Genomic DNA, 23,129 nt, shown 5'->3' with positions numbered 1-23,129 from the left:
CCTGTCTCAAAAAATATAATACCTTGCACAAAGTATTGGACTGGAAATTGGCTCTTCAGATACTCACATAGTGAAAAACAAATGTTTACAGATGTTCACTACAGACCTGTTTGAAGTAATAGCTAAAAATCAGAAGTACACATCCACAGGAGACGAGGGAAATAAATTCCAAATGAGAGCTATCAGCAAATTGTTTTAATGACAGATATTAGCAATGTATATACAAATGACAGATATTCGCAATGGTGTTTACAAATGAGGTAGCCTGGCATGTACTAATATAGAAAGACTTACGAGAACTATCGTTAGGCGAAAACAGCAAACTTCAGTACGCATGGTATGATCTCGCTGTGTATAAAAACAAAGGAAGGATGGAGCAATGTGGGTGAACCTTGAAAACATTATGCTAAGTGAAAGAAGCCAGACACAAAAGGCCACATACTGCATAACTCCCTTTACATAAAATTTCCAGAATAGACAAATCCACAGGGAGAGAAAGTAGATTAGGGGTTGCCAGAGGCTAGGAAAAAGGCGGGGACGGGGAAATGGGGAGTGATGGTTAATGGATAGAGGATTTCCTTTGGGGGTGATGAAAATGAACTGGGTGGTAGCGATGGTCGACTAACAATAAAAGCAAATTAAAAGACATTGAATTGTTCACTTTAACATGATTAAATTTATGTTATGCACATTTTACCAGAATTTTTAAAAATAAATAAAGGAGAGGCACAGACAAGCACATGTGCGCAGAAAACGTCGGGAATGAAACACGAAGTCTGTTTGGTGTGTTTATGGATGCGGGGGGCAAGCGAAAAGGGAGAAGCGGGAGGTGCTCTTCATTTCACACCCTCCTCAGTTTTGGTTTCTTTTTTAAATCATCAACATGTGTTACCAGATTTTTGATTTTGGTTTTTTCTTGTTTTTTACTTAATCAAGCACTAAATACACTGTTCTGATAGCAAATTAAAGCAGCCCAGTGAAAACTTAAAGAAGTCCCTTTTGATCATAGCCCAGGACCAGGAGGGGTCGCTTAGACGTAGCTGCCTCCATAAAAGACAGAAAATAAGTAGTATTGTTTTGTGAGGGTTTTCACATAGTGATTTTTTTCAAATAAATACTTAGAATTAGGAATAATTGGCCCCAGCCAAAACTCCCTGAATATTACAAGGACCCTTCCCCCAGCAACCCACCCACCCATACACCCAAAGCACACAGCAGGCCTCAGTTTCTGGCTGGGGAAGAAAGCAATTATGAAAAGCATTTTTTAAACTTAATCCTGAGTAGTTCAATGTATACCCTCACTTGGCTTTTGTTCTTTTTCGTTTTGCTTTATTTTTAAATGGCTGAGTTTTTAGAGCCCATAGAAATGTGTGGTTGATCAACTATAAGAAGCTTGACTTAGTTCTTTTTAAAATTATTGTTTTCTTAAAAAGAAAGAAAAGAAATGAGCTCAGAGTTTAGAAAACAACAACAACAACAACAAAAAAAGAGTATGTGAACCTTATTTGAACTCTGAAAACATACAACACTTCACTAATTAGATGAAATTGTGTCGGAGCTCTGCCTTGCAAAACAGTGGAGTTTCCTTCTTTCAAAAGAAAATGATAATAACATTTTATTTCCAAAAAAAAAATTTCCAAACTAAAATAATGACACACTAAATTTTGCAAGTGGTCAAGGAAAACTGCCCTGTCAAGAAAGCTGGTTGAATCTTACATAATTATGTTCTTGACAGCACTGTTAATACAATCAGAAGACAGAATTCTGCATCTCATTTCGAACTAAAGCATCCACTAGGATCCATCTGTGAACAGTCACCTTCCAGTCCCAAGTCCCCAGCGGCCACCTGGGTCCACACTGACACCCCCAAATATGCTCATTGCAAATCTCCTCCTCACACCGCTCCATGGATACCCCACCTCCGGCACTCGGGGCGACTTGGCTGCTGAGCACCAGGAGACCTCAGAGGAGCAGCCAGCTGGCCAAGCACCCCTGCCCCTGCCCTGGGGGCTCCGCAAAAGCTGGGGGAGCAAACGCAGCTCACCTCTTTTTCTGCTTCAGGGCCTACCCCTGTGCTTTGGAACATGGGACAAGAGTGAGAGAACTCCCTGACACACCCTCCCAGGGCGGGCACAGCAGCTCCTTCCTCCATTTGGTGCTGCCACAGCCTCCCCAGGAGACCAGGGCCATCCACTTTGCCTCCTACTTCAAAGGGCTTCCAGGACCCGCATAAATCACACTTGCTGACAGCCCCACAATCCCAGCCGCCATGAGGATGTTTGCTTTTGTTGGCTTTTTTGTTTTTGCCCAGGTCCCTGTAAGAGAAACAAAGGCCCTAGGACGGGCAGCACTAGGCGCCTGGCATCAGGGGGCTTGGCCCCGGGGGCAGGCTGTCTTTCTACCAGCACCCACCCCTGGAGAGCTGCCTCGTCTGCTCTGACATCTGGGATGTCCCGCTGCAGAAATCATGCACCCCAGTCGCAGTCCACAAGTGACACGGCTCAGGACCCAACAGCTGGAGGGAGGTAATAGAGACAGATGGACAGCCTACCAATGACCCCCAGAGAGAAGGCCTTGGACACAGGACAGGGATGCACAGAGGTGCCCCATATGCCCAAGGGGCTGGCCAAGTGCAGGGATGACAAGTGGTGGGTACACAGACTGCAGCCCCAGCTACTCTATGAAGCACCCACCGCCTCCAGCCAGAATTGGCCTCATGAGTCTGTGCCCCCAGCTCCTGATCACAGCACTGACCAGCGCTGAGGGCCGGTGCCAGGCAGCCCACCACCACCACCACCCCCCCACTTCCTGAGGCTCAGCAATAGTTTAGCAGTAGAACCTTTTTTCCAAGTTAATTCTTAGGCGGAAACCCAAAAAATAAAATCAACAGTGAGCCGCGCTTGATCCACAGGCACTTACGGGCAGATGCGTATGTTAGCCTCCTAGGGCTGCCGTAACTAAGTACCACAAACTGGGCAGCTTAAACAACAAGAATTTCTTGTCTCACAGCTCTGGAGGCCAGGAGCTGGCAGGGTTCATTCCTTCTGGGGGTCCTCAGCTGTCCATAAGCCGAGCGTCTTCTGCCCATGGTCTCTTATCTTCAGCCAACTTGCATATCACCTGCCCCCGTGTGAGCTGGCCTGTGGCCAAACTGACCCTTAAGGACACCAGTCACATTGGATTACAGCCCACTGTAAAGACCTCATTCTATATTATCACCTCTGTAAAGACTCTTTCTCCAAATAAGGTTACATTCTGAGGTACTGGGAGTTGGGACTTCAACATATCTTCTTTTGCGCAATTCAATCAATAACAGTGTGATATTCTCTGTTAAAAAGTCAGTTAAGTGGGAACCCTGAGCCTCCATTATAATTGCCATAAAAACTTGAAACGGCAAGTTTAGGAAGCAGCTCTAATCTTATTTCCACCTCAGCATCCTTTTAGATTTCCCATCTTCTGCTTTAGTTTCAGAAAATCAAGAAAATTATGATTTGTTTGCAGCCAGTAACACAAGCTAAAGTATTTTTTCAAGCGCTCATGGTGCAAACTCGGGATTATAGAATTAAACAGAGATGGCTGCTTCAGTCTGCACTAAAACAAGCTGATCCAGAGATGCCTGTGGACGCACTGTTGGTCTGGCAGGAAGCAAACTTGAGTGGAGGCTTTCATGATCATTTTAAAAATGTTAAATATGCTCAAAATGGAATGTGGATCAAATATTTGTAAAGCCCAGAGGACTCCCTGGTGGGGAGTCTACAAACCCAGAGGACGAGGCGAGTTTCTGACAACTCCAAACTCCCATCTCTGTAACAGCTCACAGGACACCCCACAGATAGAGTTCCAGATGCCCCAGGGGTCCAGATGCACTCCGACTCACGTGTGAACTGCCACAGCCTACTCAATAAGCTGACTTCCCCCTTCTTCATCACCTTCTCCTCTGGTCAAAGCCAAAGAATTCTTACGAAGCAAGGAGGGAGATGCAGGGAAAGAGGCCCTCACTGCAGCAGCCCCTGACTCACCGGTCCCAATTTGTAGAGATGAATGTTTCCCCAGGAGCTTCAAGAAAGGATTCAACAAAGTGATCACTAGCACAGGAGGGACAATGCAAAAAAGACCCTGAGTCTTTTTATCTTCTTTGGAGACACAGTTTTGCTCTGTCACCCAGGCTGGAGTGCAGTGATCATAGCGCTCACAACAGCCTTGAACTCCTGGGCTGCAGTGATCCTCCTGTCTTAACCTCCCGAGTAGTTGGGACTACAGGCTTGCACCACCATGCCCGGCTAATTTTTCAATTTTATTTTTGTAGAAACAGGGTCTTGCTCTGTTGCCCAGGCTGGTCTCCAACTCCTGGCTGCAAGTGATCCCCCCACCTCAGTCTCCCGAAGTGCTGGGATTATAGGCAAGGGCCATCGTGCCCAGCCTGAATTCTGTTAATGACACGAGAGCAGCTTCTTTGTTAGAATAACAACTCCAGCTAAAATACGACAACACCTTTGACCAACCCCCTCATCTCCTCCAGGCTGACCCCCTGAGTTAGTCTGATATCTGGGTATTTTAAGATCTTATTCCAGGCCAATCATCGTGGCACACCTCTAATCCCAACACTTTGGGAGGCCAAAGTGGAGGGATCTCTTGTGTCCAGGAGTTGGAAACCAGTATGAACAACGTAGTGAGACTCTGTCTCTTACCAAAAAAAATTTTTTATTGGCCAGATGTTGGTAGCTAATCCCAACTATTCAGGAGGCTGAGGCAGAAGAATCAGCTTGAACCTAGGAGGCGGAGGTTTCAGTAAGCCCGGAGGCTGCACCACTGCACTCCAGCCTGGGTGACAGAGCGACACTCCATCCCAAAAAGAAAGCAAATGTGAGCCACATGTGATGCAAACACCTGTAATCTTAGCTATGTAGGAGAGTGAGGCAGGAGGATCACTTGAACCCAGGAGGTGGAGGCTACAGTGAGCTATGATTGCACCACTGCACTCCAGCCTGGGCAACACAGCGAGACTTCATCTCAAAAAAAAGAAGATCTTATTCTAGAGATTGGTATCTCCACAGAAATGAGAGGAGGAAGGCGAGAGTTTTTAAATAGGTAAGTACCCATCTCTTCTTCTGTACCATTCTCCCCACTCAGAATCTTCCTCTTTGAAATTTCCCTCTATTCGCATCCATAGATCCCCATATGGACTTGCATTTGTAGAATAACCCACAGTTGAGAATTAGCACCATGTATTTGGCTCCCATTAAAAGACACATAGATGTTTCTACGTTTCACTCCTGCAAATGGTGCCGCAAGGAAGAGCATGACTATCTCCTTAGAGTGGGCCACGGAGTATGTGCATTTTAAATGTTAACAAGTGGCCGGGCGCAGTGGCTCATGCCTGTAATTCCAGCACTTTGGGAGGCCAAGGCGGGTGGATCACAAGGTCAAGAGATAGAGACCATCCTGGCTAACATGGTGAAACCCCTTGTCCACTAAAAATAAAAAAATTAACCGAGAGTGGTGGTGAGCACCTGTAGTCCCAGCTACTCGAGAGGCTGAGGCAGGAGAATCACCTGAACCCGGGATGCAGAGGTTACAGTGAGCCAAGATTGTGCCACTGCACTCCAGCCTGGTGAAAGAGCGAGACTCCATCTCAAAAAAAAAAAAATTAAATTAAATGTTAACAAGTAATGCCAAATGGCCCTACCTGTGGTCAGTCCTGCACCATTAACGCATGCTCTCGCATCACGATTTTCATGCTCAGTACCCACTTCTGATTTCAGCAATCCAATGAGGCAAAAGAGCTTGGGATAACTGTTTTATAATCTGCATTTTCTTGAATCCTAATAAGGCCACACTTTTCTTTCACAAGTTTGTGGCCTTTTGTATTTGTTCTTCTGCAAACTGCCTGACTGTACCTTTTGCCCCTCGTTTAAGTGGGGCATTCATCTTTTTCTCACTGATCTTGTGAATTATTTTACGTACTCTGGATGTTGATCCCTCATCTGTTCTCTCTGTGGTAAAGGCCCATCCCACAGTGGGATGTCAAAGCCTCCACACCGAGAAGCAGAAAATTGAGTATTTTGTGTTTGTTACTTAAAAAAAAGAAGGGGGGCAGTAAACACCTGGAAGTCAAAGTGCCTCCTCCCTTCTTTCTACGCATTAATACTATATTTGTTTTCACAAAGCCAGCGTTCTGAGTACAGTGGAGAATAGTCCATGCCACGGGCTGTGCTGAAGGAGGTGGTAACAAGAGCACCCACCAAAAGAGGGTTACAGAATGAATGGGACTGGGAAGGGCTGTATTAAACAAGGCTCAGCAGACGCCTCATGGGCTGAATCTCCGGGCCACACCCCATACTCACCTGCGCAAAGATGTCCAAGAGAGACTCAGTGAGGCTCCAAGCCCAGGTTCCTGGGCTCTGCACACAGGGGGCCACAGCCTGTGTGATGCAGGCAGGCAACACCTTCCAGAATTCGGAGCTTCCAAGCCCTCGGGAACCCCAGAGCACAGCTGCATTCATAGCAACTCAGCCCCCTGTGGGCAAATCGCAAATCAAGTGTGAAAGGCCATTTCCAGCAGGGCTGGGTATCAGATAACACCAGGGCTCCTTGTAGATAACAGTATTGAGATGGTGTGAAAAAAACAGTTCTTACCATTCATGCTGAAGTATTTTCAGGTAAACAATTAAGGTTGTCTGGGGCCTGTTAAGTAGGCCAGGGGAAATGAATGTGGTAACTGTTGAAGCTGAGTGAAAAATATACAGGGGTTCAATGCACTTGTCTAATTTTATGCATGTTGGAAGTTTTCTATAATAAAAATCTTAATTAAGAAAGAAAAATCAGAAAACTTGGGGCAATCCAGAAGCTAGACAAAGAAGAAGATTTTCAGTCCCTTCAGTGAAATGCTGTCTGGCCTCAAAAGCACCTGGATCGCATCCATCCTCAGTCCCTGTGACACCATTTCCAATAAAATCGTAACTGTGCGAGTCTTTTTCTTTTTCTTTCTTTCTTTCTCTTTCTTCTTTCTTTTCTCCTTCCTTCCTTCTTTCTTTCTTTTTTCTTTTTTTTCCTTGAGAGTCTTGGTCTGTCACCCAGGCTGGAGTGCAGTGGCTCGATCTCAGCTGTGACCTCCACCTCCTGGGTCCAAGTGATCCTCCTGTCTCAGACTCCCAAGTATTTCGGATTACAGGCACCCAGCCCCCACGCCCGGCTAATTTTTGTGTTTTTAGTAGAGACGGGGTTTCACCATGTTGGCCAGGCTGGTCTTGAACCCCTCACACCTCAGGTGATCCGCCCTCCTCGGCTTCCCAAAGTGCTGGGATCACAGGCATGAGCCACCGTGCTGGGCCTTGAGTCTTTCTTTTAACAGCATGTGCTAAACTCCATTGTTCATTGCACTGGCTTCAGCCACCCATTGTTAGAATTTAACATTTTTAATTCTTTACTTTGAAACCATTTCACCTTTACAGAGAAGTTGCAAGAATGGGGCATGAAACTCCCCTCTACTCTTTGCCCAGGTTCACTAATGTGTCACTCTTGCCCCACAGGCTTTATCATGGTCTGAGATGACAATAGTAGACTGCAGACATCAAGCCCCTTTATCCTTTAACATGGCAGCGTGTACATCCTATGAGCACGGACATCCTCTTACACCACCTCTGCACAATTAACAAACTCAGGAAACATAAGTCTGACAACATGTTTCAATAACTTATGCCCACCTTCCGATTTCCTCAGTGGTTCCACTAGTAACCACGACAGCACGTTTTTTCCTCCAGCACATGGTCAGGGCCAGCACATGCACTGGACTGCCTTGTCCCTGTGGTTTATTTTATTTTATTTTATTTTATTTTATTTATTTTATTTTATTTTTGAGACAGGGTCTTGCTCTATTGCCCAGGCTAGAGTGTAGTGCACCATCTCGGCTCACTGCAGCCTCCACCTCCCGGGTTCAAGTGATTCTCCTGCCTCAGCCTCCCTAGTAGCTGGGATTACAGGCACACATCACCACACCCAGCTAACTTTTGTATTTTCAGTGAGGACGGGGTCTCACCATGTTGGCCAGGCTGGTCTTGAACTCCTGACCTTGAGATCCACTGGCCTCAGTCTCCCAAAGTGCTAGGATTACAGGCGTGAGCCACCACGCTCAGCCCCTGTGGTTTACTTCAAGCTGGAGCTGGCCTGCCCTGTTTTCTCTCTCATGTCATCGACAATTTGTGCTACAGACCATTGTTCCATAGAATGTCCCTCCATTTGGTTTGCTGATTTTTGTTCATAATCAGACTCTCTTCCCCAGATGGAAAGCAACCTAAATGATCTATGCTCTTGGGAAGGACGGCATCCATCTGCCCGAACCTGTGGTGTTAACCTGGACCACCCAGGTATTGGGATGCAAATCTCGCCAGTCTACAGTTAGTAACTGTCCCCTTGCCAACAAGGAATCTGTGGGGAAATCCTTTGAGACCACGAAAATTTCCTGCTCCTCATCAAACATGTCTTCTTTAATGAGCTTAGCACTCATTCATGATGCCTGCCCAAATCAATCTATATGGTTATTGCTGTAAAATGTGATATTCCCAACTCACCTCCCATTTATCAGTTGGCATTTTGCTTTAGGAAGGGCCCTATCTTCCCCATCCCTCCCACTTAGGTTTTGTAGTAAATTAGTGTTTCCCCAACCACCCAGAAGCTCAGAATGTGACCTTATTTGGAAATAGTCTTTCCAGCAGTAATAAGGAACATGAGGTAAAATCATCCTGTATTTACAGTGGTCCCTAAATCCAATCATTGGTGTCCTTACAGGAAAAGGTCATGTGAAAATGGCGATGGAAGTCAAAGTGATACAGCCCCAAACCAAGAACACCATGAGCCACCAGGAACTAAAAGAGGCAAAAAAGTTTTCTCCCCTAGAGCCCTGGGAGGGATCGTGGCCCTGCCACCACCTTGATTTTGGACTTCCAGCCTCTAAAACTGTGAGAGAATACATTTCCGGTTTTTAGGTCACCCTGTTTATGGCATTTTGTTACAGCAGGCGTAGGAAACTCATACATATAGTTATGTACTTATTATGAATGGTGAGTCCTGGATGCCTATTTTGTTCCTTGTATAAGCCATGCTTGTCTTTATTTATTCTGACGCCTAAATGGTCCCAGACTTGGCTGGAACTCCTTCAAGTTGGCCCCTGAGTACATCTGCCATGACCCCACCACTTTTTACCACTCATTTGCGTTCTAACACAAGAACACATTTCAGGCTTATTGCATATATTTCCCTGTCCCTGTCTCATAGTCATTCCTTCCAAGCCTCTCTAGCTCCTTTAAGATGAAATAGTATTGAGAAATCATTATCTGGGCACTAAGAAAGCTCACTGCTAATGAGATACTAAGAAATAACTGTTAGATATAGAATAAAATATGTTTTACAAATTACGGTTCATAATTTAACATAATATAGGCCAAATATATATAAATGAAATCATGAGTTACACTGGTATCTCCAATTCCAATTCAACCCCTCCAGATTCTTCCTTGCCTTCCTCTATTCCATCCTTATATCTCCCTCCTTCCTCAGTGAGCACCCTGGCGACAACACTATTAACACATTTCTCATTTGTCTAATCTCACAATTCACACAAAATCGTTTCAGAATGGATATACACAGACCACTATGAAAATCTACTAAGAAGGATGCCAGTTTTGCTTTCGGGTTGTTGTTTCTCCTGTAGGCTGAGGATACACCGTCAAAGCACTAAGCCCAACATTACGGTTTCTTCCCCACCCCCCCCACCCCCCCCATGTTACTCATTTGCAACACATTTGCATTTATGTGCTTGTTTGCATTCAATTCTAGTTTCCTGCTATTCTTAGTGATTTATTTTTTGAACTCGTAGAATGTTAACATGTCCTAAAAGTCAAAAATATACCAAAAAATGAGAATAAACTAATAGAAAGGAAACTACCTCAACATAATAAAAGCCATATATGACAAGCCCCTAGCAAACATCACACTCAATGTTAAAAGATTGAAAGCGGCCGGGCGCGGTGGCTCAAGCCTGTAATCCCAGCACTTTGGGAGACCGAGACGGGCGGATCACGAGGTCAGGAGATCGAGACCATCCTGGCTAACACGGTGAAACCCCGTCTCTATTAAGAAATACAAAAAACTAGCCGGGCGAGGTGGCGGGCGCCTGTAGTCCCAGCTACTCGGGAGGCTGAGGCTGGAGAATGGCATGAACCCGGGAGGCGGAGCTTGCAGTGAGCTGAGATCCGGCCACTGCACTCCAGCCTGGGCAACAGAGCGAGACTCCGTCTCAAAAAAAAAAAAAAAAAAAAGATTGAAAGCTTTTCCTCCAAGATCAGGAACAAGACAAGAATGCCCACTTTTACATCTTCTATTCAACACAGTACAGTCATGTGTACTGTAGCTCAACGATGTACAGCAGTTCAACGATGATGATACATTCTGGGAAACGTGCCCCTGGGCAATTTCATCATCATAGGAACATCATAGAGTGTTCCTCACACACACTGCACACCTAGGCTATGCGGTGTAGCCTACTTCTCCTAGGCTACAACAAACCTGTACAGCATGTGGCTGTATTGAATACTGTAGGCAACTGTAACAGGATGGGAAGCATTTGTGTATCTAACCATATAAAAGGCACAGTCATATACAGCAGTGTTATCTTATGGGACCACTGTAGGTGGTCATATAGGTGGTCCATCATCTGAAAACATCATTATTTGGCCCATGACTGTATTGGAAGTTCTAGGCTGAGCAATTAGGCAAGGCCAAAAATAATAAAAGGCATCCAAATTGTATAGGAAGAAGTAAAATTATACCTATTTGTAGATGATATGACCTTACACATAGAATAAGAGCTACAAAAATGCTATTTGAGCTAATAAGCAAATTCCACAGGCTTGCAGGTTAGAAAATCAACACACAAAAATGTGACATTTCTGTGCACTAACAGTGGGCTGTGTGAAAAGGAATGTGAAAAGGAAATTTAAAGAACACAATTCCAATTACAACCATTCAAAAATAATAAAATACTCAGGAATAGATTTAATTTCAGAGGCAAAAGACTCATACATTGAAAACTAAAAAACGTTGCTGAAAGAAATGAAACCTCTAAATAAACGGGAAGACATCCTGTGTTTATGAACAGGAAGACAATACTGTTAAGATGATGACCAGCCAGGTGGCTCATGCCTACAATCCCAGGGCTGGGGTGGGGGTGGGGAATCCCTTCAGCCCAGGAGTTCAAGACCAGCCTGGGCAACACAGCTGGACCTCCATCTCTACAAAAAAAAAATCAAAGAATTAGCCAGGCACAGTAGTGCATGCCTGTGGTTCCAGCTATTCGAGAGGCTAAGATGGGAGGATAACTTGAGCCCCGGAGGTGGAGGCTGAGCCCAGGAGGTTAAGGCCAGAGGTAGTGAGCCATGTTTGCACCTCTACACTCCAGCCTGGGTGACAGAGCAAGACCTTAACTCAAAAAAAAAAAAAAAAAGTTAATACTACTCAAATCCATCTACCGATCAATGAACCTCTACTAAAATCCCAACGTTATTTTTGCATAGCAATTTGTAGCTACTGACACCTGAAATGAAGCCAGTGAAGGGGAGGAAGTGAATCTTTAATCTCTTTTGACTTTAATTAATTTTAACTTATATAGCTGTGTGTGCCTGGTGGCCACTATATTCCACAGCACAAGCCTACAATGAGGAGTTCAGGCCTAAACATTTCCTTAATTTAACTGCCCATTGTGTTAACTATCCCTCCAGGAGGGTGTGGAAACCATTAGGCTGGGAGCATTTGGGATTTAGGGGAACCCTCCCCCACTCAGGGAGGACCTGAAGCAGCAGCCACATTCTCCTCTGATAACATCTAGAAAGTGACAGAGTGCTTACTGAAGCTCATTCCAGCGACAATTAAAGACATACACACCACTTCCCACTAGAACTGAAGGATTTCTAGAGGACCAAGCTACTTAGTCGAATTAAGCTACATTTTTGTGTAATTATTTCCTTCCCTTTAGCTTTTGAGTTTTTTGCTTCTTTCAGAGATAGGACTTAAAAGAAAACACCCACGGAAATCCCAAAAACAGTGCAAACCACACCAATACAATTCCCTATTTTGTCAAAGCTTTGTGAAAACTCCCAACACTGTTTGTTCAACAATTCTTTGGCCGCTCTACGAATATGATTTTAAACAGATTACACCCCAGACATACTTTATGACAACTGCACACGCAAGCAAAGCTGTCCCGCCCTCGTTTCCAACTTGGCAAGCTCCTCAACAAAGCCAAATAAATACATGCTAGAAAAACGCGGCTGCTACAAAACCCCGGCCAGTTGCAGCTATAATTAATGGGCCAGAGCGCCTCTTGTTGCTTGGATTTCTACTTTCAAAACTCAAGATGTCCACACTACCCACTGAAATCCTTAACAGTGTTATGGTGGTGTCGTGGGACAATGCAGACCCCGAGAGCCCAAAAGGTCACTAAGAAGCAATGTTTTCAAAGCCAGTCCTTTCAGCCCAACAGTCCCTTCGTGAAATTGCTAGTGGCCATGCAGCTGGGGTGCAACCAATAAAAATCCAGACCTAACTAGCAACGCTTCCTCTGCAAAGCAAAACTCCCTGGTTTCTTTACTTTGAAACCTTACATGCTTGGTATTCACAGGGTCCACTTGGTGGTCACCACGGGGCTCCCAAAAAGGAAACATCCTAATGACAATGTAAGAAGTCACAATCGATGGGCAGGTGCAAGGAAGACCCTTCACCATGTGGAAACCACAAGATGCTGATGGGGGGCGGAGGAGGAGGAGGGAGTCCTTCACAGTGTCCCCTCCAGATTCCGAGGGAATGGACCAGACTTTCCCTGACTACAATGTGGAATTAGATAATTAGAACTCTCCACGGGAAAGGATTACAAGGAGTACACAAATTTCCAGCACTACAACAGACTAGCCAGGTCCTGCAGATTAAGGAGCTCAAGTCCTTCACATCCAGTTCCCATTTCAATAATGATAACTTTTCCCATCCTGGCCTCCCAGGGAATGCATTTTAAAGGAGTGTCAGTGCTCCAGCTGAAACCTTTCTAAAGGGGATTAATCTTCCCTACCTGTCAGATGAGCTGTTCCTACCCCTGCATTTCTATTCCACTGATTTCAGAAGAGCTTCCAAAGAAAAGAGCAGTGTAAAATTCAGACTCTGCCAGACTTAATCTCTTGGAGGTTAAATCCAGGCTAACCGTTTGAGGGGCAAGAAGTGATTCACTGCAAACCACAGCATAATAGACAGACATACAAACACCAATTACAGCAGCACTTTGAATAAACAATTTTAAAAAGTTTCACAATAAAAATAAAAATGTTTAACATTGCCTTAAAAATCTGCAGAGCACTGTCACCAAAAACTACCGCTAGAAAAAGGACATTTTTAAACCCATGTTGCTTTTTTACATATAAAATATAAAGCAGACTTGTCAGTTTTCCATGATTTGCTTTACTAATTAAAAGTTCAGCTTCACTTTCCAGAGCCCTCTCAGTTACACTGAGTGTCACATAGGGTCCATGGTGTTCAGATTTTCAGGGTGACACGGTTTATGAAGAGGACATGAGAGTTAAGCTGGATCTCACAATTACACTGAAAAATTTCAAATGTGTAGCTCTTTGCTTGGTACACAGCCATAATAAGAAAAATATGTTGCCTTACTATATACATAAAAACTTTTCTTTTTCCACAAAGTCGTCTTATTCAAGATGTTTCCATTTATTTTCTTCTAGATGGATTTCTTCTAGACGGATCACTATCATTATTTATTACCACCGTCACTCCAGGGATCCGGGCCAAAAGTAAACACTACGCTGCCAAAAATGGGGGCTGGGGGGACCCTAATGCTCCATCGTTCTCACCTACCCTACCTAGGATTGGTACATAGTCCCAATCAGTATTTGTCATTAGAGGAAACAGTCTTGCTATTAAAATGTGGAATAAGAACTTACAAATTCTTTTAGAAAAACCCTTAAATAGCTTTACAAAATAAATTATTTCGTGGATAAAACACACTCAAATAACAGGGACTCCTCTTTTCACAGCAGAAAAGATCTCAAACACTCAAATCTTCTGTAATCATTTATTCATATTTAAATAAAGATTATCATACTCTTTGGATTTTGTTAACCTAGCCGTCCAGAACGAAGAGAATTATATCCTATGCCCTCTCCTATAAAGGTTATGAGTATTTCACTAGAAAAAGAAAATCACCTCCACACAGGGTTCAAAAATTAAAGACAACGACCCCGATTGCTTTGTTCATATAAGACATTTGTACATTCACTGGAAACTATGACAGTGTTTAAATTCCTCCACCCAAAACTCAAGGAACTTTCCTGTTAACAATCACCTTGGTTTAAGCAATGGACCCACTGTGCTTTACTCATCGCCCATCTCAAAACCCCCACCACAGCACCGCCCCTCAAAGGCTGCGCTCAACCCTCACGGTCTGCAAGGCGGAGTTTTTGCAGGACAATTAACCGCAGGGTGACCAGCAAAGGCCGCCCAACAGCACGTCGAGCAACGTGATTAAGCCGCCTCCCTGCTACCCTTCTCCCCCAGCAAAGGGATCTCCTGGGAGATTCTCGGGGAGGGGTTGCAGAAATCGACAGAGGTCTTGAGTGATGGATACCAACTTAGAATGTGGCTTACTTATTTTATATATAATGCACTCTGAGCGATTTAGGCTTTAATGGACAGTGAGATAAAGGCAAGCTCCCTTCCCAAATCAAGTAACTAGGAATATCTGACGTAATTAACATCTGCTGAAACCAAAACACCCCCCAGGAAAGCCTGCGCAGTCTTCCTGACTCGCGTACCTTGGGCCGGCTAGGGCGGCAGGCCAGGATACCTGGAGTGCGCAGCTCCCAGCAGGGCGCAGGAAAAGCAGATCGTCTCCCAGCCTGCGACTGTCCCCAGATTCCCACCTGCCTGCAGGAATGCAGGGGAGGGAAACTACTGAAGCCCATTTACTAGTAAGGAGCGTCTCACACATTTCGGGGGCTTAAGGCGAACCCCATCGGTCTCTGGCGCTCCTGGACCTGAAGGCCCCACCCGCCCTCCTCCACTCCAGCAGGATGCCCGGAATCCGGTCGGAGGCGCGCGGGCCGGAGGTGCTCCCGGGGTCCGCACAGCGAGGGCGAACTGCCTCCTCCAGGCAACCTAGGCAGGTCCCCAGCTGCTCTTCCGAACCTCCCGGCCGTTCCTCTGCGCCCCGGGTCCAAGCAGCCGAGGCCGCGCAGGGAGGAAACCCACTAGGAGCCGGGCCCCGCCCCTCCCGCCGCGTGCCTCCTACAGGTCCCGGGGTCCCCGGGCGCGGCCAGAAGGCGGCCGGGCCCCCGCCGCTCAGGGACCGCGATCCCGGTCGCAAACCATTTCAATCCAGATCACACGCCACTTCGGCCACCTTCGACCCCAGAGCGGTGGGGGAGAGAAGGTTTCAGAGACCAACAAAAGGGAAGCCAAAGAGCCCGTTTCCATCAAGCGGCCCGCGGGCTGGGAGAGTCAGAACCCAGAGCTGCCGGCGCCCCCGCCCCCGCCGCAAGAGCCGCTTCTCCGGGGCCACGTCCAACCCAGGATTCCGCCCGGCATCAGGCCGCCCTGGGGGTGGGGGGACGCTCCGGGACAGACTGGGGACACTCGGGACCCTGTGCCCTTGAAGGAGGAAGACCTCGGGGAGGAAGACCGGGTCGTGGGACCTTCGGGGCACATCTGCGGACTCGGGTCCCGGGCCCGGGGCTCGCACTCCCACTCCCACTCGCGACCCTCGGGAAGCGCCAGCGAGAGGCTCCCCGCCGCCCCCGCCCGCCCGCAGCCTCTAGAAACAGGCGTCCCCAGAGCGCGGCTTATTGTAACCAGCCCGAGGGGGTCCGGGGTGCGGGCGGGGAGCGGCGCCGGGCGCGGTGCGAATGGCCCTCCCTGGCGCCCCTCGTTCGGGAGCACGGGCGCCGGCGCGGCGGCCGAGAGCAGAGTGGCGGAGGAAGGGCTGGCCCAGCAAGCCGCGAGCCACCGCCTGCGCACGAGGGGGTGCGCCGGATCCTACCTGAAGTCCGGGACACCGAGAGCAGAAGCGCGGCGGCCGCCCAGACGGCCGGGATGCACAGCAGCGGCCGCCGCGGGAGCGCCGAGCCCCGGGCCATGCCGCGGGCAGTGGGGGCCGGGCCGCCCTCCGAACTTCGGGCCGGGTCGCGGGGTCAGGCGCCACCACCCCTTTCTGCCGCGCGTCCTCCCCTCCTTCTCCCCGGCGCTTCGCAAATGGGTCCACTTCGAGGACCTCGTCGTCGTCGTCGTCTTCTTCGGGCCCGGATGCGCCGCTCTGCTCCAGTCGCGGCGCGGGCTGGCTGGGGAGGTTCCTGGGCGCGGGCTGGGGCGTCCCGCCGGCCGCCAGGACGAGCGCGGGGGGCGGACCGCGGGCGGGCGCGCAGGAGGCAGGGTCCCAGCTCGCCCGCCCCGATGGGCAGAGCGAGGCTTGCGCCAGCGCCCCCTGCCGGGGGAACGCGCGGGCGGCGGGCGGCGGGCGGCGGGCGGCGGGCGGCGGGCGGCGGGCGGCGGGCGGCGGGCGGCGGGCGGCGGGCGGCGGGCGGCGGGCGGCGGGCGGGACCCAGGGAGTGGGGGCCGCAGCTGGGGCCCCGACCTGCCTCCCGCGCCCGCCCTCGGGCCTGCGCCTCCGAACGCTTGAACACAAAGGTGGCTCCTTGGGGGCGTCAGCCGGGGTTAGGCGGGTCTGCCCACGCAGGAGAGGTGCCCAGAGCGGTTGCCCCCGACTTTCGGGGCGAGACACACGGGGATCTAAGTCACAAATCAGTAACTCCGGGCTGCACTACGCACCGGGACAAATCTGAGAGCCACCCAGTCCCAGACACCAGCGGTGAGGCAGAAAGAGGAGAAGCGAAAGCTGGAAAAGGAAACCTTCAGGAAAACAAACAGGCCGCGTTGGCACCGGCGCCCTCCCAGGTCGGTGGGGACAAGCGCGTCCCCCAAAATGCTCAAAACTGCCAGGGGTGGAGCTGCGTGGAGGGAGCCCTCGGGAGCGCGGTGCTATCTGAAGCCACCGCGGCTTTTGGTTTACTGTTAAAAGCAAATTGTATAATTTTATCCATTAAAGGCAGAACATTATTTGTTCTTTGCAGAGCCCCAGAGCATGCAGAAGTAATTTGTTTCACTTATAAGAGACATTTTGAACACAATTCAAATAGCATATTTTCTTGCTTATTTTTGGTTTTGCTCAGCACATGCAAATGTCTTTGTTTTTCCTCTCTTAGAGGAAGGAATTGGATTCTCCAGCATGTCAGTTGCTTGTTCCATGAGATTGATCTTTCAACTGATTATCCAGCAGTTTGTTTGGTGTTTTTGCTGGAGTGCCAAGCCCTGTTCATTGGAGTGCATTAGGCAGAGCCCTGGCCTTGGGTGCCAGACCTGAGACCTCAGACAACTGGCCAGAAATAAAAACTCTCTTGCTATGGTCTGCGGACGAAATGACTAAGCCAGCTCTAGCCCGTTACCTCTATTAAAAGTATTTAGGCGCCCGGCCATCTCTACCCGATTTGTGTGGGGAAATAATCTCACGCAGTTCTTATTCCTAGGAGCTGCTGTAAATCCAGTAGGAGAATGGGAGAGGCTCCCAACCTCTCCTCAACTGAGTGGCAAAATTATTGCCAAACTTCTTAGACAGGCTTAGGCTATTCCTCTGCCCAGGCTGCTGCAGGTCTGAACGGGGGGATGCTCTCCCCAGTGTGGGGGGAAAACCCGACAGGGGCTGCAGAGAAGGGTCCTGAACCTGCCCTGGAAAACCCCTCCCTCAGCAGTGCTGTGTCCTTTCCGCGGTGCTGTGCAGCTCGGAGAAGGTGGTCCCAGCACCTTCACTTTCCACTTCACACAGCTTGGGCATGTGGCTCCAGAACCATTTCATCAGCAGCCCTGCCATTTATTTTTGTGTGACCTTCCGGAAAACGACCTCATCATGCCTCAGCCCCCCATCTGTGTGTTATTTTCACGTGACTGAGGTCCCACAAACCCAACTCAAAGGTTTAAACAGCAACATCTATTTTGCTGACAGTTTCTTGGGTGGGGTCAGAAATATGGGTTATATTGCATATGATTTCTTAAAGCTTTTTAAAGCTTTCTTTCTTGGCATGTCTCTCTCACTTTCTGCTTCCTCCCCTTTCTGTAGGTTCAGAACTGAAGGATAAACATGAAAAGCAAAGTTGGAAGGATGAAAATACAAGCTTTCTCGGTGGTTAAGAGGATGTGGCTTACGTCCAAGGCCACATTGGAGCAACATACTCCTTTCCATCTGTATTCGTCATCAATTGCCACATAACAAATTGCCCCAGGATTTAACAGCTAAAAACAGTAAACATTCGTTATTTCACACCATTTCTCTGGGTGGAGAAGGTAGGAGAGGCTTAGCTAGGTGGTGCTGGCTCAGGGTCTCTCTCAGGAGGTTGCAGTCGGATGTCAGCCAGGGCTGCCATTATCTGAAGGCTCGCTGGGGCTAGCGGAGTCTCACAAGGTGGATTACTCACGTGCTCAGCAAGTTAGTGCTGGGTGTGGATGGGAAGCCTCGGTTTCTAGCATCCTTCTTGGGCATCCTCACAAAATGGCTTCTAGCTTCTCCCAGAGTGAGCAATCCAAAAAAGAACCAGATAGAAGCCACAGTGTCTTTTATAACCTAGCCTTGGAAGTCACATGCCATAATTTCTGCAACATCTTATTGGCTGCATGGGTGGGCCCTTTGTCATAGAACGAAAGTAAACAGGGTTATATATACCAAGAGATGGGAATCACTGGAGGCTGACACCACACCAGCTGTATGGGGACAGCCATGCTGATCCTTGTGATGGACAGCAAGCAAGAGGGAAAGAAAACGAGCAGGGTCTATACTGGCAAGAGCGGCAGGAACAAGCCCTTGCAGGCCTTAAGAAGGGAGCCATTCAGATATCTGGGAAGAGTATTTCAGCTGGAGTGAAGAGCCAGTGTGAAGGTTTCAAGGCCAGGGGTATCCTGGGATATCTGATGCCTGGGTGGTTAAATTATGTGGTCTAATTCACATTTTCCTGATGAAGAGTCATGTTCTATATCTTTTCTTATGCTTATTGGCCATTAGCCTACCTCCTTTTGTCAGATGTCTATTCAAATTTTTGCTGATTTAATTTGTATTCTTTGTCTCCCTCAAATCATGGGATTTCTTTTTTTCTCTAATTTTTTAATAAGGTCGGATGTCTTCTTCTTTTAAAGTGTTGCCCAGGCATGGTGACTCTTGCCTCTAATCCCTACACTTTGGTAGGCCGAGGTGGGAGGATCACTTGAGCCTAAGGGTTGAAGACCACCAGCCTGGGCAACATAGTGAGATCTTGTCTCTACAAATAATAATTTAAAAATTAGCCAGGAATGGTGGTGAGCGTCTGTAGTCCCAGCTACTCGGGAGGCTGAGATGGGAGGATCACCTGGACCCAAGGAGTATGAGGCTGCAGTGAGCTATGATTGCACAACTGCACTCCAGCCTGGGCTGCAGAGTGAGATCCTGTCTCTAAAACAAACAAACAAAAAGTTTTTAGAGTTCTTTTTTGTATGTTCTGGGTGAAAACTCAAAGGGATGTATTTTCTTCCAGTTTCTGGCTAGTCTTCATTTTTTTAATGATGTCTTTTCATAAGTTGCAGTTTTTCATTCTGCTGAAGTCCAGTGTCCATTCTTTAATTTGTGGGTAGTGCTTTTTGAGTTTCAATAAATACCAAATCAGACCCCTCCCCACCAAAAAAAAAAAAACAACAGAATATGGAGTTTCTGGGCATACCAAACTTCACTGCGTGGACGTGGAAAGTAGGTGGCTGCAGTCCCAGGCATTGGGCCCACCGCGCTTTGGTGAGGAATACCTGCAGGCCGGTGCGGTGGAGTTTCTCACTTGCTCATTACTTTTTCAGTTAGGAAAATCCTCAGCTGAATTGTACCCTTCTGCTCCACTAGCAGGGAGCTCTACAAATATCCCACTGCAAACAAGATAAATTGCCAGACTTGTCAAACACAATGGCTTCATTTCCTCACTCCACACTCCTTGCCAGTCTGCCACCCTGAATCCACACAAGCAGCTGGGTGGGGTCATCCACGTACTGAACCAACAGACATTTTTGTTCTTCTCTCATGCAGTCACTCTGCAGCATTTTACCCTAGACCATTCCCTCTTCAAAACATGTTTTCCCTCGGCTTGTATGACATCAAGCGCTCCTGGTTTTACTTCTACTTCTTTAGACATTTCTCCTTGTTCTTCTTTGTACCTTAACCTCTTCCACTTGGCATATGCTGGTCTTGGTCCTCTGCCATCCTTTTGTCTTGCTCCACACTCTCCCAGTGAGAAATCTCTTCTAAGCTCATGGCTTCCACTGCCACCTATGTGCCTGGCACATGGCTTCCACTGCCACCTATGTGCCTGGCACCTCCTAAATCTGTAACTCCAGCCTGGTGTGCTCCTCTGACCTCTGAATTTAGATTTGCAGCTGTCTCTCTGGCATTTCCACATGACTCTCCCAATGGCACCTCAAACTCAAGTTATTTAAATCATGGACTCAAGGTGTACATCGCCCTACCCCAAACCCTGCCTCAAACCTCATCTTTTTCCCATGTTCCGTCCTACACCTGAGGGCACCATCATCCGTGTAGTTCTACAAGACAGAAACCCAGCCCCTCCTTGCCACCTCCCTCTCTCCTGTGTCCACCTAGCACCACGGCCTTTAGTCTCCACCCGATGCCCTCTGCCTCCCGTCCTCTCTCTCCATCCCCATCACCCTAGCCCAAGATGCTTGTCTCGTTTGCCTGGAGAAGAGCCTCCTAACTAGTCTTTCCATCTCTAGCTTCCACCCGCTCCAGTCTCCTCTCCACCCATATATGGGAAGAAACTAAAGCTAACGATGCTTCTGCCAACTGCCCTGCTCCTGTTCCTAAGTGAAAGCCTGAAATCTTTCACTGCCCTGGGGATCTGACACCTCCTTACCTGTCCAGGCCCATTCTGTGCTATGTTCTTGCTCCCTACCTTCCGGCTATTCCAATCTGTCATTTTCTAAAAACATAGAAAGCACTGAGCTCCTTTTCACCAGGGGGCCCCTGTAGCAAGCAGTTCTTTCTGCCTGCAGCATGCTCTCCCTCACTGCCTTCACTCAAACGGTTCTGTCTCATCCCTGTGGATGCCGCGTACGTGGAAATGCCTTCTCTGTTGTCCCCACCCCACAGTGGGCTCCACGGAAACCCCCCTGAGCACAGACCACTGTGCTCTGCATGCTCACTGGACTGAAGACTGTGTTCTCTGCCGACCTGAAACTCCACCAGGAAGAGACTGGTGTGTCCCCAGCAATGCCTGAGATGTGCCAGCAGTGAATCTGTGGATAAAAGGAAGAGAGGAAGGCAGAAAAAATGCCGACATGTTGAGCTCTGATTTAGGGCAAATAGAATAAATTCTTTTTATTTCCCAGTCTGCTGCCTTTCCCTCTAATGTACAGCAGATTCTTTCTTAATGATGCTGGCGGTCTCTCCGTTTCCCACTGACATGACTGAAGTGTAGACTCATCCTGAAATTACTGATCATCCAGAAACATGGGGCTTTTATAAAGTAAATTTTACCTCAAACCATCTATTTCTGTGTACAGCTGTTTAAGCTATTCAGACTTTCTTGTTTCCATAAATTCAGATTCAGGAATAATAAAATAAGGATTCTTGTTTTCACCAATAGCTACAAAGTTTGGAAGTTCACAGGGCTTGAGTACAGTAGTCATTATAATAAAGAAATTTTGGCCAGGCGCGGTGGCTCACGCCTGTGATCCCAGCACTTTAGGGGGCCAAGGCGGGCAGATCACCTGAGGTCAGGAGTTCAAAACCAGCTTGCCCAACATGGCGAAACCCTGCCTCTACTAAAAATACAAAAATCAGCTGGACATGCTGGCGCACGCCTATAATCCCAACTACTTGGGAGACTGAGGCAGGAGAATTGCTTGAACCCGGAAGGCAGAGGTTGCAGTGAGCTGAGATCGCACCACTGGAGTCCAGACTGGGTGACAGAGCAAGACTCTGTCTCGGAAAAAAAAAAAAAAGAAACTTTATCTTAAATTTCCAATCTTTTTTTTTTTTTAGACGGAGTTTTGCTCTTTGTTGCCCGGGTTGGAGTACAGTGGCACCATCTCAGCTCACTGCAACCTCTGCCTCCCAGGTTCAAGCTGTTTTCCTGCCTCAGCCTCCTGAGTAGCTGGGATTACAGGCACCTGCCACCACACCTGGCTAGTTTTTATATTTTTAGTAGAGACAGGGTTTCGCCATGTTGGCCAGGATGGTCTTGAACTCCTGACCTCAGGAGATCCACCTGCCTTGGCCTCCCAAAGTGCTGGGATTACAGGCGTGAGCCACCACGCCTGGCTGACTTAATCTCCTTAATCGTGTTGAGAATTCTCCTGAAACCAAGTATGTGGTGTCTTTGCCAACACCAATTCTCTGATTCTCCCAAAATCAGCTGGGTGCCCAGCAATTTCATTTTATTATGACACTAGCTATCCAGATTTAGGAGCAGACTCGACAGGTTTAAAGGCTCAGTCCCACAAGACTGACCCCCACTTCAGACGCCAACCCCAAGTACTGAGTTCCCAGGTTACCTACACTTCTGTCTGACTTACTACAAATTTGTGGCTTCCCACAACCTCCTCCTCAGTGGGATAATTTGCTAGAACAGCTCAGAGAACTCAGGAGCACACCTTACTTACTACTGCCTGTGTATTATAGGGACATTGTCAGGAAGAGTCATATGGGAGAGGTGCACAGGCTGAGGTCGGGTTAGGAGGCACGGAGCTGCTGTGTATATCCAGGCACACCACCCTCCCTGTATCCCAGTGCACTCACCAATCCGGAGCTCCCCAAACCCCATAGGTGAGGGGTGGTTATGAAGGTTCCATTACGTAGGCACGATTGATTTTATCATTGGCCATTGGTGATTGACTCAGTCTGCAGCTTCTCTCCCTTCCCCAGATGTTGGGGAGGGGTGCTGAAAGTTCTAACCCTCTAATTAAGGTTTGCTGTTTCTTGTGACCAGCCCCTAACCCGAAGTTATTTAAGG

The 23,129-nt window shown here is 47.9% G+C and overlaps 1 protein-coding gene and 1 long non-coding RNA gene across 3 annotated transcripts in view; both read right to left on the bottom strand.

The window, feature by feature from the left end:
* The window catches only part of LOC105498836 (receptor tyrosine kinase like orphan receptor 2), a 219,246-nt gene extending 202,793 nt beyond the window's left edge, over positions 1-16,453 (bottom strand). For both annotated transcript variants that reach the window (XR_011612326.1, XM_011771189.3), the window contains exon 1: positions 16,088-16,453. Coding sequence is in view for 1 of the 2 variants with exons in the window: in XM_011771189.3 (XP_011769491.2) it covers positions 16,088-16,184 (97 nt within the window). In the remaining variant the exon portion in view is untranslated. The remainder of the gene's footprint in view (positions 1-16,087) is intronic.
* Positions 16,454-21,388: 4,935 nt separating this feature from the next.
* LOC105498837 (uncharacterized) overlaps positions 21,389-23,129 on the bottom strand; it is a 38,001-nt gene continuing 36,260 nt past the window's right edge. The window contains exon 3 of the long non-coding RNA XR_011613021.1: positions 21,389-21,411. This is a non-coding gene — a long non-coding RNA (uncharacterized lncRNA). The remainder of the gene's footprint in view (positions 21,412-23,129) is intronic.

Source organism: Macaca nemestrina, chromosome 14 (assembly GCF_043159975.1).
Source record: "Macaca nemestrina isolate mMacNem1 chromosome 14, mMacNem.hap1, whole genome shotgun sequence".
Taxonomy (NCBI): domain Eukaryota; kingdom Metazoa; phylum Chordata; class Mammalia; order Primates; family Cercopithecidae; genus Macaca; species Macaca nemestrina.
The sequence above is the reverse complement of the archived record's forward strand: the minus strand, read 5'-3'. Positions and strand labels throughout refer to the sequence as shown.